The sequence below is a fragment of the Lissotriton helveticus genome, chromosome 4_1, assembly GCF_964261635.1.
Source record: "Lissotriton helveticus chromosome 4_1, aLisHel1.1, whole genome shotgun sequence".
In the NCBI taxonomy this organism is placed as follows: Eukaryota; Metazoa; Chordata; class Amphibia; order Caudata; family Salamandridae; genus Lissotriton; species Lissotriton helveticus.
In genome coordinates this window covers 146,810,927-146,828,585 of record NC_136063.1, presented here as the reverse complement: position 1 = coordinate 146,828,585, position 17,659 = coordinate 146,810,927, and the positions used below count along the sequence as shown (strand labels likewise).

The window sequence follows — 17,659 nt, the reverse complement described above, 5'->3', positions numbered from 1 at the left end:
ATTTCCTTTCCCATGCTTAGCTCTGCTAGTAAACTTTGGTTTCAGGGTATTTTTGAACATTTTGTATTTGGAGCTTTGTACCAAATCAAAAAATGGTACCTCGTGCTAATGCAGTATCAGTTCTGTCACTGTCCAAGGAGCTTTTTGTATGCTGCTACCTGCATACACCACGAGCATTACCCAAATAAAAAATAAAAAAAGTTTACAGTTAAAAAGTGAGAAAGGGTTCAGGATAGACTGCTTTATTCCCACAAGAAAATCCCCTTGGTATGCAGGTCAATGAAGTGTCCTCAAACTACTGTTCTTAGCTACAAATTGCCAGTCTATGGAATTCCACTCAGATAACTGTACTAACCGAGGGGCTAAAAAATAAAACAGTCTGTAAGGACCAGCCAATGCTTGTTCTATTGAGAGAAGGTACTTGACCTCTTGATACAAATAGGTTATCCTAGATCATTTATAGTGACGCTCTTTCTCTACATAGGTTCTACACACTGCAAATAAAATCAACAATTTATAACCAACCCATTCTGCAGGTTTCAATGAGGGAGGCTGCAGAAAATAAGATGTCTACAGGTAAACCTGTAAAAAATATACATTACAACAGAAAATAGCAAGTGAACATGCAGCTTCATTCCTAAATACGAAATATATGGAGAATGAGAGTGGGTGAGATGTGCACACAATTCAGGCACACATGGTAGTGAATGAAATAACACGTGACTTCTCTACTCAAGCACCTAGAATGTTGAAAACTGTAGAAGCTTTCAAGGGAAACAAGAGGCCAGTGCAGACATGCGAGAAGCCCTCCAAAACATGGCACTCATTCAGACCAAGGACACTGATATATGTTGCATACTAATTGAAACAAAAGGGGCATTGCGTGTGTGGAATCTCCCCTGCCCAGCACTAACATTATGTATATGGATACTGCAAGAATACATGATGGGCATAGGAACTGCATGCGCTCTAAACCTGCTCTGCATGCAGCAGGTGTGGTGAAGTGGCACTATGCACACCTGGAATGGCCTGCTGGCACAGCTGCTCCTAGGGTGGGAGTCTGTGCTGGACTTGATGCCTGAACTGGCGCAGGCACGCGCTGCCGCGACTGGTACAGCTTCCTGGCCAGATCCTGCTCATACTGTTTAATACTCTCTTCCAAAGTGCTGGACCGAAGAAGGAACAAGAAGCGAAGGAGGAAGAGGAGGGCGGCAGCAGGAGATGACGAAAGCAAACATCACAGCGGGTGAGGAAAGAGGGAGAAAGAACAAGTGTCATATTATGACAAGTTAATTTGGAGAGAGACAATGAAGGCAGAAGCAGGCAGGGAGGAAAGAATGCATCACAACCTGTACAACATCTGGCTCACAGCATCAAGACGGAGGTACAGTAAAAGAAATGTGTAAGTCAACCTGCAAACACAAATCAAAACCAGGAAATTGTACAGCAAAAATCACCATGAACCTTGGAAGAGCATTCAAAGCTGATCAGAGTGTGAGCACAATGAGCAGACGCGGGAAGGTCAATGGTAGTTCAAAGCCTGGCCAGTCCAAGCCTGGTTACTGCAAACACAACAATTACTGGTATAGTTTGACCAAGCTGCATTTCTGTAAAGAGTGATCAAATTGGACAAAAATAACCCCCTAACCCAACTTGTAATTTTATATGTGATGTTGCTTTTCTTTTTTTACATGTTTCTGTTGTATGTTCATGTTGCCAAGCACTTTCTCATCTCATGGCCTACAATTAGTTTCTTAGAACTTTTTGGCCTTTACAGGTCAATTCAAGAACAGAACGGGTTTATTTGCCAACACCTGATCTTAATAGAAGGGCGGTTTTTGAATCATCACAATTCCAACAAACAGAACTAAATTCTTGTTTGTCTTTAAATTATCAGAGAGATCCCTGTGGAAGTCAGAACTTTAATTCTCTCACTCAGTAGCGGCCTCCTCAATAAACCCAAAGATGTGGAGAGAGAGAGAGAGAGAGAGAGAGAGAGAGAGCGAGTCAAATGTTTCTGCCCTGTAATAAATCCCCCAGTTGATTCCACTGGGGCACACAACTTTACGAATAACAAAAGACAGAATGCCAAAAGGCTTCAATCAGGAGTTCTTTTTAACTGTATGATTATTTATAGCATCCATTTATTAACAGTATAAATCAAAATATTGGGTGAACATGTTAAGGTTAAATCTGGCACTCACTATTCATGAGCTAATATAAGAAGCCTCTTTGTAAGTTGCGGTGCTCCAAGGGAAGGAGGAATCACCCTGCCTCCTTGAAATCAGATCTGGAGAATCATTGTATTGTTATAAACCAAGACCCTGAGCACATGCTAGATCATGTTAAAGTCCATGTAGACAAATTAATGCACACAAGTTCCTTCCGTTTTCTTTATTTTCTTAACTTTTTTTGCCTAGCTAGCATGCGTTTCGTCATATAGGGAGTTCCCCGCGACTTCGTCAGGGCTACAAGATATAATAAACATTTGGCTGTAGTGTGCATTAAACACACCACACCGTAAAGCACCAGTGACTCTAGTGCCACACATTATGGTTACAGAATCTGCAGAATGGTGTGTATACTGAGTGGAAACCCAAGTAAGCACTTCAAAGTATTAGTAAAAATTGCACCACGTCCCATATTTCAGGATTTGTATAGCTTTAAAATATGAGTGCACTTGCTACTGTGGCAAGGTGATATAGACAAACTGTACATGGATTTAAAGGTGGGTTCAAATAAGTTTGCTTGGGTTTCCACTCAGCATACACACCCTTCTACGAATTCTGTAAGCATAATGTGTGGCGCGAGAGTCATGCAATAACAGTTATGAATTCTGCCCACCAATTGGGGCATAAAATGAAGATCTTGTTGTTTAGAGCTCAAAAATATGTAGTTGAGCTTATATAGCGCACAGCTACCCGCAAAGCAGGTGTCCCGGCGCTTGCTTAGGGAACCCTTCCTGATATTCCCCTGTGAGATAGCAGGGTATCCACAAGGTGAAAGTCAGGCATCCCACCGCGAGGGGCCGTTGTGGAGATTAAGCAAGCTGTTGCCCAGAGTCGCAGAGTGTGAACCCATGAGTCGAGGAGGCACCGGGGTGAGAATTATCGAGTCCGTGGAATTTTTAGCCCAAGACCCGCCGGGGCGGGGAATTGAACCCTGGTCCAGGACCGATCTCAGATTCCGGGTCTACCGCCTCTAACTCCTGAGCCACACTTCTCCATATGTTTGTCACATTATTCGCTGCATCTTTTTAACCTAGAAAATGTTGGCAGTTTTGAAATGTCGAAATGTAGTGGGTGAAAAAGCGAACTGTCAAGCTACTCATAATGTCAATGCAAAAAGGGAAACTTCTGAGTGTTGAGATTTTACAAATCACCCATTACTGAGGCCAAAATGACAAAGTGAAACTTCACCTCCACTGTGAGCATCAACGTCATAAGGAGAAGGTATCTTATCCCTTCCTTTCACATACCCTTGAAAAGAGAGGCGAGTCAGTTTAGACCCAAGTGCTCTGGAAAACTCTAAAAACTTACTAAACAAACATCTCAGAAGAATATAAATTACCAGTGGTTTCAGCACTACCTGATGGCAGGTGATGATATTCAGCTGGGTTTCAGATGTAGCACTCCCTAAAAGCCCTTAAAGCACAAGTTACTACTTGTGTAACGATGTATCTGTAAGAGACATTAGTTAGTGATAGATTCCTTACCTTAGAATATCCCCAGGCATCAGACTGGATCTGTAAAGTTTTGCTTAGCAGTACCCCTATGCGTCAGAAGGTGGCGTCCTGCGGCTTTGTCACTGGCGTCATTAGCGCCGAGATGCCGTCATGGAGATTACTTAGGCGCCACCCATGCGCACTGACGTCAATTATGTACACGACTTTCCGCGCCAGGATTGCAGAGCCATGCAAGATACTGACCATTGTGCATAAAACTAGGGCTCTGAAAGGGATGATCTTAATCCTAGTAATCAGTTCGCAGAACGGGGAGGATAATAATAATAATAATCCACATTTGTATAGCGCACAATCATCCGTTAGGGTCTCTAGGCGCTGGGGGCCGTCGGGAAGATTAAGCAAGCTATTGCCCAGAGTCGCATGGTGCTGGGCTAACCTGCCGCCGGAGCCGGGGATCGAACCCTGATCCCCAGATTCCAGCGTCAGTCGCCCTGGCCGCGGCGCCACACCTCTCCCCTGGGAGGAGGGGTAAGGAATCTATCACTAACTAATATCTCTAACAGATATATTGTTACACAAGTATTTCCTTACCTTAGAATAGATACCCCAGCAATACCAATCCCGGAGGTGGGTCTGCGAACAGGATTACACCAGAAAGTCACGGAGCACAGAACGGCCAAAGAAGCGGTCTCTCCGGACCTGACTGTCAAGGCAGTAGTACTTTGTAAACGTGTGCGAGGCACACGACAAATGTCCTGCAAGGGAATGCCACGGCCCAAGGCAGAAGTGACTGCAGTTGCCCCAGTCGAATGGGCACGCAGCCCCACCGGAGGCTCCTTCTTGGCCAAGGAGTAACATGCTTTGATGCACAGAGCAACCCACCGGGAGATGGTCAGTTTGTGCATGGGCTGACCTTTTTTGGCATGTATGTAGCCAACAAAGAGCTGATCATCCACCCGGAACGGTTGTGTACGCTGCAGATAGAAGGCGAGCGCACGTTTCGGGTCCAAACGGTGGAGCCTCTCCTCCTCCCTGGAAGGATGCGGAGGCGGAACAAAGGTGAGCAAAGTGATGGTCTGCCAGTTATGGAAGGGCCTGACAACCTTTGGCAAGAAAGAAGGACGGGTCCGTAAAACCACCCTGTCAAGATGAACAGAAAGGAAAGGAGCCTGGAGCTCACTCACTCTTCTGGCAGATGTGATATCTACCAAGAAAGCAGTCTTTAAGGTGAGACGACGTAAGGGACAGTTATGAAGGGGCTCAAAGAGAGCGCACATTAAGTAGGTCAAGATTTAAGTCCCACTGAGGCATTATGAAAGGCACGGAAGGGAACGTGTGTGTAATGCCTTTGAGGAAACGGTTAACAACTGGGGACTTAAAAAGAGAAGGCTGATCGGGAAGCCTTAGAAAGGCGGAGATGGCATAAAGATAACCTTTGATAGTGCCCAGAGCAGAGCCCTGCTGGGCCAAAGACAGAAGTAACAGAAGAACCTCAGAAAGAGGGGCAGAAAGGGCATCCACAGCCTTTGCTGTGCAACATGCCACAAATTTGTTCCATCGGAAGGCATATACTGTTTTAGTGGAGGGAACCCTGGCTGCCAAAATGACATTACAGACCTCGGGAGGAAGGTCGAAAGCAGTTAACTGTCGCCGCTCAATCTCCACGCATGGAGGTGGAGGCTGGAAATGTTCGGGTGGATGACCATCCCCTGCTGCTGTAACAGAAGATCCTCCCGAAGAGTTAGACGGATCGGGGGTCGATGCTCATACTGAGTAGCTCGGGATACCATACTCTTCGAGCCCAGTCCGGAGCCACCAGAATGACTTGGGCCTGGTCGTGCCTGATCTTCATCAGCACTCTGGGCAAAAGTGGTATAGGCGGAAAGGAGTACAACAGACCACAGTTCCACTCGTGACGAAAAGCGTCTGAGCGGGTGCCGCCTTGAAAATTCCAATGCGCAGAACTGATGACATTGCACATTCTCTTTGGCGGCGGATAGATCTAACCAAGGCTCTCCACACCTCCGAGTTCAGACGCCATTCGTGATCTATCAAGCACCAGCGGCTGAGTTCGTCCGCCCTGGCGTTCAGGGAACCTGCCAGGTGTTGAATCACCAAGGTAATGCCTTGATGTTCCAGCCATGCCCACAGGCGCAGCGCCTCCTGACATAGGCTCCACAACCCCACCCCGCCCTGTTTGTTGCAGTACCACATGGCGGTGGTGTTGTCCGTGAACACCTGCACTACACTCCCCCGGACAGAGGGAAGGAATGCCTTCAGTGCAAGCCGGATCGCCCAAAGCTCCAAAAGGCCTCTGATCTTCGCTTCTCCCATCCCAGGAGGGACGCATCCGCCACTACTGTGTGCTCCGGTTGGGCAAGGGAGAGGATTCCGCCATTGATCCAATCGCGAGTCGTGAGCCACCACGGCAATTGCCGTGCAGTGCCCTCCGAGATCTGAACATGATCGGACAGGTTGCCCCGATGTTGCGCCCACTGGAACTACAGGTCCCACTGCAGAGCCCGCATATACCGTCTGGCATGTGTCACCAGCAGGATGCAGGAGGCCATCAGGCCCAGGAGACGGAGTGTCATCCTGACCGAAACCCATGATAGGGGCTGAACAATCGGAATCATAGCCTAAATATCCCGGACTTGTTGCTCGGGAAGATAAACCCGAAACGCCGCCGAATCTAGAACCACTCCGATAAAGGGGAGCTTCAGAGAGGGACTCAGGTGCGACTTCGCTACGTTGATGGAGAACTGCAGGAAGTGCAGGAGGTCGGCCGTAGTCTGGAGGTGGTTGACGACTGCCTGGGACAAGCCCGCCTTCGACAACCAGTCGTCGAGGTAGGGGAAGACTGACACCCCGGACCTGCGCAGATGTGCTGCAACCACTGACATCACCTTAGTGAACACCCGAGGGGCACTGGTAAGGCCAAAAGGGAACACAGCAAACTGAAAAGGCTCAGGTAGCGCCAGTGGGCCGGCAGGACGGGGATGTGAAAATAAGCGTCCTGCAAGTCCAACACCACCATCCAGTCTCCAGGGTCAATAGCAGTCAGGCTCGAGCCAGAGTTAGCATTGTGAACTTCTCCTTCCGGAGGAAGCAATGACATCCCGGAGGTCCAAGATGTGGCGCAGGCCCCCCTTGTCCTTCTTGGGAACCAGAAAGTAGTGGGAACAACAACCACTCCCTCCTTCCTGCCTGGGAACGCTCTTGATGGCCCCCCTTGGCCAGGAGTGCAGTGACTTCCTGTCGGATAAGAACTAAATGATCGCCCGATATGCAATGGCACCGAGGTGGCTTGGCTGGGGGGAGGGGGGGACTGAAAGGGAAGGGAGTAACCTTGGCAGATTATCTGCAGCACCCACTTGTCTGATGTACTTTCACGCCAGTGGGGGAGGTAGGTGGTGGTGAATCCTGCCACCAGCTGGCGTAGGGTGCTCCCCGAAGCTCAGATTAGGAAGGTTTGGAGGTGGAAGCAGCGGGGGTGCAGGTGGACAGACCCACACGCTGGTTCCCCGACCCGCCCCTGCGAAAACCACAGCCACGCTGGGGCTGGTTCTGCACAGGCTAGGTGGGTTGGTGTGCCTGGGTGCCTCTACCTTGACCACGAAAGGAACGAAAACCAGGATGGTTGAGTAGAAAGACCTAAGGACTTGGTCGTCGCCCGCAAGTCCTTAAAGCGCTCCAGGGCACCTTCAGCCTTGTCGCCAAACTGGCGTGTGCCATCAAAAGGCATGTCCATGAGAGAGCTCTGGACATTGGGCGAAAACCCAGTCGAACGCAACCAGGCATGGCGCTGCAACGCCACAGTCGTAGAAATCGCCCTGCCCAATGAGTCAGCGGTGTCCAAACCACACCGAATGGCGAACTTTGCCACATCCTTACCCCCAGCAATTGCCCGAGAGAGGATAGCCTGCACCTCCTCAGGATACTGAGGCAACACCTGAGCAACGGCATCCCACACCGCGTGGGAGTAGCGGCCAACAAGCAGGCGGGGTTTACCGACCGTAGCCCCAAGCTGGCCAAAGAGAACAACCGCTTCCCAAACTGGTCCAGTCTTTTAGAGTGCTTATCTGGTGGGCCGTGGTAAAAGCACTCTGCGACGTCGAGGCCTGAATGACCAGGCTCTCAGGCGTGGATTGAGTTGTCAAGGCGGCGGGGTCACTGGCGGGGTCACCGGGTGCCGGTCGGTGGCGCCTGGCAACGTTTTTATCCAATGGGGCCCCCGTGGCTGGCCTCTACCAAGTGCCCAAGAGGACCTCTGTAAGGCCATCATTGAAGGGAAGCAATGGCTCCGGCGAAGTAGACGCCGTCTGGAGCACCTCGGTGAGGAGGTTGGTCTTGAGGGCCACTGTGGGGAGGTCAAGGTTGAGGGCCTCAGCAGCCCAACAGAGTACCATTGTGGAGGAGGCACCTTCCTCCATTGTAGGCGGGGGGGAGGCGAACCCCGGATGAGAAGAGACATCGAGGTCGCCTGCATCCTCCAAATCATCCACCCAATCTTGCTCGGAGTCACATTGCCGGGCAAGAGGGTCCTCGGACCCTTCCCATTTTTCATCCGCCTCTGGCGTAGAGGGGGCCGGTCGAGGCGGCAGAGCCGGAGAAGGGAGGAACGGCATCGGGAACGACGCCGGCCAGGGCCGGCTCCACCTCCCAATGCGGATCCCAGGCCGGAACAAAATGGTCCTGGAACCGGGGCAAGGGAGGGATAAACGGCACCCAGTGCGGCGCCGAGGGTGGAGCCGATGGCGGCGCTGGGGCCGGAGCCGGCAACGCCGCACCTCATGGCGCCGGAGCCAGAGCCAGCGGCGCAGGATCCTGTGGAGCCGGGGCTGGCGCCATTGGCGGAGCCGCCAGGCCAACAGGATCTGGACACGGGACCGCGGGTCCCGAAAGTGAGCCGGCGGGAGCCCGAGGCCTAAAAAGGCGGTCCATGGCATCATGAAACTCTTGCACCTGTTCGGGAGCCCGACGGACCCGGGTATGGCAGGTAGAACACGGGACTCCCAGGACCCGAAGAAGCTCCAGGGGCAGAGCCCCTGTCCCCCTTGTCCGCCTCCGACGACCGACAGGGGGACTCGAAGAGCGAACACACTTCTTCGACTTCTTTTTGTGGCGACGCTTACCGGAATCGGAAGCTGAAGACTTGGAGCCCGAGGAGCGGCGGCGGTCCCGGGAACGGCCCCTAGACCGGGAGTAGTGGCGTGACGAATGCTGGACCTCCAGCAACCTCCACGCCCCTCACACAAGGCCTTGGGGGCCATGGCTCGACAATCCAGGCAGTCCAGAGAGTTGTGATCAGTCTCCAGGCAGTAGAGGCAAACATCGTGGGGGTCCGCCACCAACATATTACGGCGACAGGCCCCACAAGACTTAACGCCGGGCATTCCTACATGCACCAGGAGAAAACGGGGGCTGTAGACAAAAGTCTTAAACTAGCAGTCAAAAAGTGACTGAGGTACATGCTCAATCTGGATCTGCGCTTACCTGCGCGGAAAAAGAAAGAACTAACGTCAGCGCACATGGGTGGCGCCTAAGTGCTCTCTGTGACGTCATCTCAGCACTGACTACGCTAGTGACGGACACTGAGCCGCAGGATGCCACCTGCTGACGTGCAGGGGTACTGCTAAGCAAAAGCTTCCAGATCCAGTCTGACGCCTGGGGATTTTTAAAGGTAAGGAATCTATCACTAACGTGTCTCTTTCAGATCTGAGAGATAATTAAGTAGGGTGAATTATCTGTCAGCATACAGAAAATAAAAATGTGTGGTTGTTATATACCTTTCATTAGGTTTCTTTGCTGTTAGATAATCTTATGAAGGCTTGACAGCCATAGCTATTAGGACCCAAAAAGGAAGTTATACAAATCATATTCTACCGGTAACAGAATTTGTAGGAAGGCTCCTCGGTGAGAACAATACGTATAAAAGTGAGAGAAAGTGCAGTTTGCTAGAATGTTTCTCGGTCACAATGCCTAAAAGCAAGCAATATATATATATTACAAGCCTCAAGAAAGGGATGGCGGACTGGATGGTTAATAAACAATCTCACTCCTTCCCCCGTTTTAGCAGGTTTGAGAGAAGGCATTCTGACCCAAAGGGGAGTTAAAACCGAACCACTTAACCTGGATGCAGCCCAATATCTGACAGCCTACGGAAATGTACAGTGGAGGTAAATACTTCTACTAACATGAATCAGTCTCTCCAAGATAGCTGAAGAGAAACTCTTGAACAAAATATTACCACTCATTCTCTTGTGTGGCACCTGGGTCCAGTGGCACTGGAAGAACACATGACTTACCTTCTGGAACAAAGTGCCTGTTGCCCCTGAGTTATGTATCAGTGTTTTGACTCTGCTAGTATCCCCTGCCTAAGCATCAAAAGGCGCAAAGTTGCTGTGGAAACTGCTGAGTAGGCTGGGCTTTGCCTAGACACCAAGCCTTACTCTAGCTTACTCTATTTAAACCTTTCTAAGGCCCAGTCAGACTTTACTCCAAACAGCCAAGAGCTGTCGAAGTGCATGTCAATCAAGGGCTGCTGGACATCTGTGGAAAAGCATGTGGAGTAAACCCAGGTATGGCACAGCAGCACTACACTACTAGACAAATGGTGGTACCCAGGCCCAACAAATTATACATTTCCCCGAATGCAAAGTAACTCAGATTCACCCTGGGCCCCAACAGCACACTATCAAAGAACATAGTGTCAAAACAAAAAACAAAGATGGTCTGGTACCAGCTCCCTCTTTTAGAGAGAGAAACTTCCAGAAACTGACTTTAGAACTGCTGTTCAAGGTCTCATACTCTTGCATCTGGATAGTGGTAACACCCTGCTTCATGGCCTTATAGACTCACACTGGAACCCCTTAAGTGCATCCTACATTTTACAGCACATCCCACCCAGGGTCAGAATAAATGTAAACACATCATCACCCCCACCCCCATGCTAATGGAAGTCCGTTGGCTCCTCTTGCCAGCCTGCACCATTTTTAACACAAGCCTCGGCAGTTCCAAAGTGAACAAGGCCAGCACAACGCTTAATTTGCGGATACACACACCATCTCTTGTAGTTTTCAGCACACCTGCAGCCAGGTCAACACCTGACTGCACACTAAGAAGTGTAAAAAAAAAATACAAAACAAGACCGCCGGCCTTTTCAATCTATGCACCCAGGGTCTAGAACAACAGAACCCATCAGGATTGCCCGAAAGCTACTCCAATTTACGAAAGAGTTGAAGAGACACCCCTTTAAAGACCACTACATCACAATGCATTAACCACCCAAAACCCAGATACCTCTCAGATCACTTGTTGACTTGATGCTCATCTTTGATCCTGTACAGTGCTTCTATGCCTTTTGGCTATGTTCGGGCTCTAGATGTGCCAAATACTTGCACATATATAACTTTAGTGACGGAGAGAGACCATCTTGTTGAACTCGTGCATCTCCTTCATACTATCTGCTAAGATATTTACTGAAGAGAAAGTGTGCAAATGCTGCACGACGTCATGGCTGCTTGGCTGCCTCAGCCGGTCAATATGTCCTCATGCAGTATCTTTCAGTCAGATGGGACTATGCAGATCTTCCTTGGAAGTCAGGTCATTCCTCCTGGCTGGTGCAGTTCCACAGTAAGAGAGGCAGGTAGGCCTTCTTTCTTTCCCTTGTACACACTAATAAGGTGACTAACCAGGCTTTCCTAGGAACTTCTGGAAAGAGGGAAGCATTTGGTAGACATTCATCCCCTGGTACAGAAGTGTGGGGAGGGCTGTCAGAAAGAACCGGAGGTTTACAATCATTCAAATGCCTGGGTGCTCCTCTAATCCTTGAGGACCTATCTGTTGCTGGATAGATTTTCCAGGCTCCTAGCAAACTGTCCTATTGCCAACAGAGATGACCACAACAAAAGGAATGGGAGTGAAAGGGTGAGTTTCACCCAGGAAAACAAACCTACCTCTTCCACCCACCAAGCAAACAAGTCAGGGCAGAGGAAGTTGGGAGGGAGAGTGTACCTGCACGCTCCAGTGTCTGCGAGTGACACCACCAGGACATCACAGAAGTGTCTATCGTTTAGTGCACCACACATACATGCACTCACCAGTCCATTGTTAGCTCTGAGTCTCAAGGTTTCAGCAGGCATGCTTCATACATGTCTCAGACATAATGAAAGCAAACGACCCCAGTTATAAAGACTGGCTATTTCACAGGGGAGACTCAACCCCCTGATTTAAATCACCAGGCACTAACAACATAGGTTGTGTTTAGCTAGTGGTAGTCTCTTACACAAAAGCAGGGTGCACGTAGGGTGTCCTTCGGACATCAGAGCACAGCTTGGTTGTCAACACAAAGCAAAGAAAATATCTCCAGTGGGTGTGGATGTTTGTCAAGCTGACTAGGGAAAAACATGGATCACAAGAATTATACAGAGGCAACGCAGCCAAACTTCATACAGTTGTGAAGAGGTTATAGGCTCCAAAACAAATCCTGAACCAACAAGCAAAGGCATATGTGTGTGGAAGTGGCATCTGTATTGCACAAGCCTACACAAAAGACGGCAGGTTATTCATGTCAGTTCACACCTATGGGGTGCCCAATGTAGAACAGAATTACATGAATAAACCCATTTAAAGAGGCTAAAAAACATTCACTCATTTCAAATATGTTAATTTAGAAACATCCGTGGCGCCCATGGAGCTGTACTCCCAAACTCTGAGTGACCTTACTGTAGAAATATGAAACATGTACATGCTGTGATTTTAAAGTTACAGATAGCTACATTTGATGATTTGATAAAGACTTTACTTTTATCCAAATGGTAAACTTCCTAAATATTTAAAATACACCTTATGGGTCAAGAAGTGCAAGTCCCACAATTCTACATAACCAAAAAAAAAACCATGAGTGATCACTTAACATTTGCCAACATGTCTGTCTTTGGAAATCATATTTTGCCCATATTTTTACAAGTAAAAGGTCTGGTTAAGGCTGTCTTAGTAACAACCCCACTTTTACACAATATGCTGGCCCTTTGAAAATCGGCTACACAGCCAAAAGAGGAGCAAGAGTTCTCTTAATTTAAAACTGAAATGAATTAAATGGTTTGTAGATTTTATTGTGTCCTTTTAGTGATTGCATTTTATCCACATTGCCTCATGGGTCCCATTGCAGAGGACACGGGGCAGCATCTGCTCTCTTTATCATATTAATCTTACCTCGCTGCTCTCCACATGGCTCTCTTCTCCGCCTCTAGGGCACGACGCTCTGCCGGGGAAAGGTCCTTTTCCTGGGGGGTCAGCAACTCCGGGCTCTGCATTCTGACTCTATCCTGGTATCGTCGCTCAGCCTTTGCTGTCCTGATAGGAGCACTGGCATCTACACTTCCTGGGTAAACTGGAGTCAGCCTGTGGAAGTCAAGAACACAATTAGTACTACAGTATTGGATGTGGGTGGAATGAGTGTTGGATGGTGTGCTGCTACCCTAGAAACGTGATTAGAATCCGAGAGTGGACTAATCACTATGGGACACAGCACTGCTACCCACAGCGACGCAGCAGGAGTCAGTGCAGGACAATGCGCTGCAACATGAGCAAAGGGTTATCGAATTAGACTGGGAAATGCTCCCTTACCCTACAGCTGACGGAAATCAATGAAAGGCAGTGCAGAGCTACCAGAGACTAGAGGTGAAAAATCATTTGGCATGTTGCTCTGAAACGAAAGTTGACTGGCAAAACATAGTGCAAGATCTAGTTCTGGACACTGCACCGCTTCCAAGAAAGGACAGAGGATTGAGTGTGGAGTGTGGTTCTGACTTTTAGTGTCCCAAGAGACGTGCAACTAGAATCAATTGGGGAGGGTGTGCTAACAGCTGCATCTGAAGGAGAGCCAGTTTAAACAATATCATCATACCCAGTCATGGAGTCTGGCCTCTCGGACTTCAAACTCTCATCCAGAGAGTTTCTTTGCGAGTCGCCTTGTCCATCAACTCGAGACATTCTGAAAATAGAGACCATTTCATCCTATGATTTAGCTATTCTTGTAAATTCTAACAACAAAGTCATACAGGAGAAGTATATTGTATCAATGATATTATGAACACATGGACAACCAAAACATCATTAGCCGCCTCGGGAAAATTAAATGCAGCAGGGACTACAAAATCATTGGAGAACAAAACTTCTTACCCGGTCAGAGGCGAAGGCTGGTTCCTCCCGTCTATCCTCTCGATCTTGTATTCAACCCCCTCTATGTAGACAGTGGACTGACTGCTCAAGTCGGCCATTTTCTTCACTGCATCTTCCTCATCCTCCTCGTCCACCTCATGCAGGAGCATCTGCCTCTTTTGTTGCAGTTTCCGAGCTTTAAGAAAAAGTGACAATTAGTAAGGAAGACAAAAACTGAACAGGACTGTAAACAAAAATGTGTGTTTAACTACAGAGCGGTCCATACATTTAGGGTAAATGGCAGCACTTAGACATGCTTGCAAGCAACAGTGATAAGAAGCACTAACTTCTACAGCAAGAGAAAAAATAATGTAGTTGCTTAATCTTGGATAGCACAGACATTCAAATGACTGATGAGGCATGGCTAAATGCTGAGATTCAATAATATAGTGGAAAGAGCTAACAAGTCAGCAAAGGCTGACATCCAAAAGGGATAGCACAACCAAGTCTCAGCCCCCCAACTCCTTGATCGCCTGAAAAAGGTAGAAGCAAGCTTGTGGTTAGCATTCATTAGTGAAAATTCATTACTGGCATCTCAAATTATTTACACCTGTTCCACTACATGCTTGAGTCACTCCTTTTACTTCCAAAAGTCAGGACTCATTCGACTACCTCTGGGCCATGGGTTTCTCCTATCATGTCAGAATAAGCTTCACTACGCTCCCCTGCCCCCGGCCTGTAATGTGAAATGCAAAGGATCCAATGCTTATCACTAGAATGGTCTGCCTTACTACAGGAGACAGCGGGATATCACCTACTCTCAGATCAGACTGCCCCTGTGAGTTAAATGGTCATCCCTCTACATCCTCTCACCTTCTTCTTCCTTCATTTTCTTGAGGTCATCTTCTCCAACAAGGGACACACGTTTGGGTGGCTTCTCGGACGACTGCTGCTTAACATCAATTTCAAAGTATTTCTGCCGCTCACGGAAGGATCGTTGTTCAGGGCTGTCCAAACCTGTTGGAGTTGAAACCTGCAAATGAGGCGTAAGTATGCTTGTTATTTAGCTGAAAGTAGCACAAGAACTGAAGACTGCATGACTGTCGAGGCAATGTTCCTGCTGCTTGACGAGATTCTCTACAAACATTCTTCAGGAAATATCACATTAGGCATACACAGCAGTGTAATCTGTGATAAATAAGACAATACCTGTCAATTAATCGGCAAAACAACTGTTCTCACCTTAACTTTTATTCTCGCCCACTGAACCGACTCAGATATACTCAGCAAAGAGAGTCAAGGTCAAATTTTGCAGGTCTAAATTAAATGTTCTGTGAGGGAGGAAGAATGGAGTCTGTACCAAGGACTTATTAAGGAGCACCATAAACATCTCTTGGAAAACATCTGACTCTCCTATATCAAACTAGATTAATCTGCTGATTAAAAAAACACCAGACTTCTGGGTTCACCCAATTTCACCCCCTCCCCTATTTTATTAATAATACTTGAGAAGGCAGCCACTCTAACTCCATCATAAGGAATCAAGCAGGGTCCCAGGATATATGTAAATTGGCTGTTGCCCTAACAGCAGAATGTTGACTGTCTGGCTAGATGGACAGACTTCCACACTGGGCAAACCAGCCATGGCTGAAGCTTGATGAATCAGATGTGGAGAGTGCCATATCTAATTTTAAAATGTATGTGCAACTGATACATCAAAGGTTGAAGGCACTAGTGGAACAGTGGATGACACCTGAAGGTATGTTAAAATTTACAGCTGCTCAATGAGACCTCCATGTCCTACAGGAGGTATTTTCTAAGACGAATGCCTAGCTGAATCAAACTTGGCTCCGTCTCAATGCGTCCAGGCAAAGATTTCTACTCTCAGCTTAGCAAAATTAGTTGAAAAAAACCTAACCTCGTTCTTAAAACCTACTACTAGGCAACACCATGAATATATCCAGTGATGAACAGAATATTAGGGTCGTTCATAAATACATTACCTGAGACAAGACCAAGTTATTACAAATATACTAACATTCATCTTATTCTCACATGGTCACAAACACTAGGGCACATCTTTATTAGAAAGACTCTAATAGCACACAATGAAACTACAAGCTTCAAAACATTTGTCAGCAAAAATATTAATATCTATTCCAAAACAACATGAAGAGTTACCCCCCCCCGACCCCCCCTAGATGAATCGCCACTGAAATTCCATACCTAGAATAGTCATGCCCACACACAGGATTCCAAAGCACTTTTTTGTAAAGCATTTTAAACTTTTTATGAATGCTGTTTTTTGTGGGTTTTTTAAAATAATTATTTTAAATTAATGTATAAGGTCGGTTACCTGAAGCTACATTGGCCACACGTCATTTTCTTTTTAATTGTCTACATTGAGACAGTATTGACTTATGAAAGAATGAATAGACTTCTAGGTGGTTGCTTTGCAGATTCACCTAAAGGGGATTTTTCTTAATTAAGTGCTAGATGCAACTCTGCCTATAGTAGAATGGACTTTTGATAAGCCAGACAAAGTTTTGTTAGCTTTCATGTAGTATAATAAAATGCAGGACCTCACCTGACTAACAGATGGTTAGTCTACCTTAACTGTTTGCCCTTATGACAGAATTTCAATACCTTCTTAACGTCTAATGTACAGAGTTATCTATCTATCGGAGGAGGTGATTTACCCCCACCCCGAAAAAAGGATGGTAATGAAATGGACAGGTTAACATGGAAGTCGGAGGCAATCTTGGATACATTTGTATGACCACCTTTTTCTTAGGGAAGAAAGCATAGGGCTCATCTAAAGCTTCGTACTGAAGTGATGACAAGGAAAGCAGCCTTCCATGCAGATGATGCAAAAAAGGCTTATGATTACATGAGAAGGGTGACTCCTAGGTTTTGAGAAGATTACATTTGGTGCCCAGGGAAGTAATGATCTTCTGGCTGGGAAATATACCTTTTTAATTCCCTCCAGAAATTACTGATGCTTGGGACTCCGAAAAAAGGTTTGTGAATTACATTTTCTATAAGCAGGATTGCGTGTAAGGTATACATTTAAGGAAGGGTATCCCCGCCTTACGTGATGAAGTGCAGAAGGTAATGTCTATCAGTTTTTTAACCTGGGTGAGATCACGGTTCTTCTGTACTCAGCACTTGCAGAATTTCTTGCTTTTGAAGGCTCAGGAAGTTCTGGTGTATACACGTGGCTACATTCAATATGTCCACTCAATCCGGAGGATGATTTAAATGCCGATATAGTCAATGATGATAAATTGGAAAGCAGATGTTTGCCTCAAATTTGTGGAGATCTTGTATGAATGACAGCCTTCTGTGTGGTTGCTTCGCAGTGAAGTAGGTTCATAAAACACAAATGCTAGGTTTGTTATCGCGCAAGGAGGATCACAATGGCCTACGAGTAGGTTTATTTGAGGACGATAGATTGAAACAGGGATAGTGGTACAAAGGCACACAGAAACTTACCCGAGCAGTCAACCCAAAAAGCATTCCGCTTTGTTTCTGCCTAAAACTTTTGGAGCAGGAGCGTCCATTCTTGGTTCCTGTATCCACATAAAGATGTCTGAGTAAAGACCCATTCATAGTAGACGTCCTGCAGCATTATATGCTTTAGGGTACAATGCAGGTTCTCCTGTAGCATTCTGCTTTGTGAATATGCTCCTGCATTCTAAATACCAGTGCTTCTTAAGACAAGACCCCGGGTCTTGTACCTCCCTACTCTTTTTGAAATATATTGTTGTGTTTTCGTTCTAAACAAGCAGATAGTTTGTCCAGAATGCT

At 47.2% G+C, this 17,659-nt stretch overlaps 1 protein-coding gene across 21 annotated transcripts in view; it reads right to left on the bottom strand.

Moving 5' to 3' along the window:
• SCRIB (scribble planar cell polarity protein) overlaps positions 1-17,659 on the bottom strand; it is a 576,647-nt gene that overhangs the window by 83,776 nt on the left and 475,212 nt on the right. For 15 of the 21 annotated variants that reach the window (XM_078686589.1, XM_078686596.1, XM_078686598.1 and 12 more), the window contains 5 exons: positions 14,723-14,882; positions 13,871-14,045; positions 13,596-13,682; positions 12,902-13,090; positions 1,020-1,166 (listed from right to left, as the gene is read on the bottom strand). In XM_078686589.1, coding sequence (XP_078542715.1) covers positions 1,020-1,166; positions 12,902-13,090; positions 13,596-13,682; positions 13,871-14,045; positions 14,723-14,882 — 758 coding nt within the window. The remainder of the gene's footprint in view (positions 1-1,019; positions 1,167-12,901; positions 13,091-13,595; positions 13,683-13,870; positions 14,046-14,722; positions 14,883-17,659) is intronic. The other 6 variants (XM_078686600.1, XM_078686602.1, XM_078686607.1 and 3 more) reach the window with 1 other exon arrangement.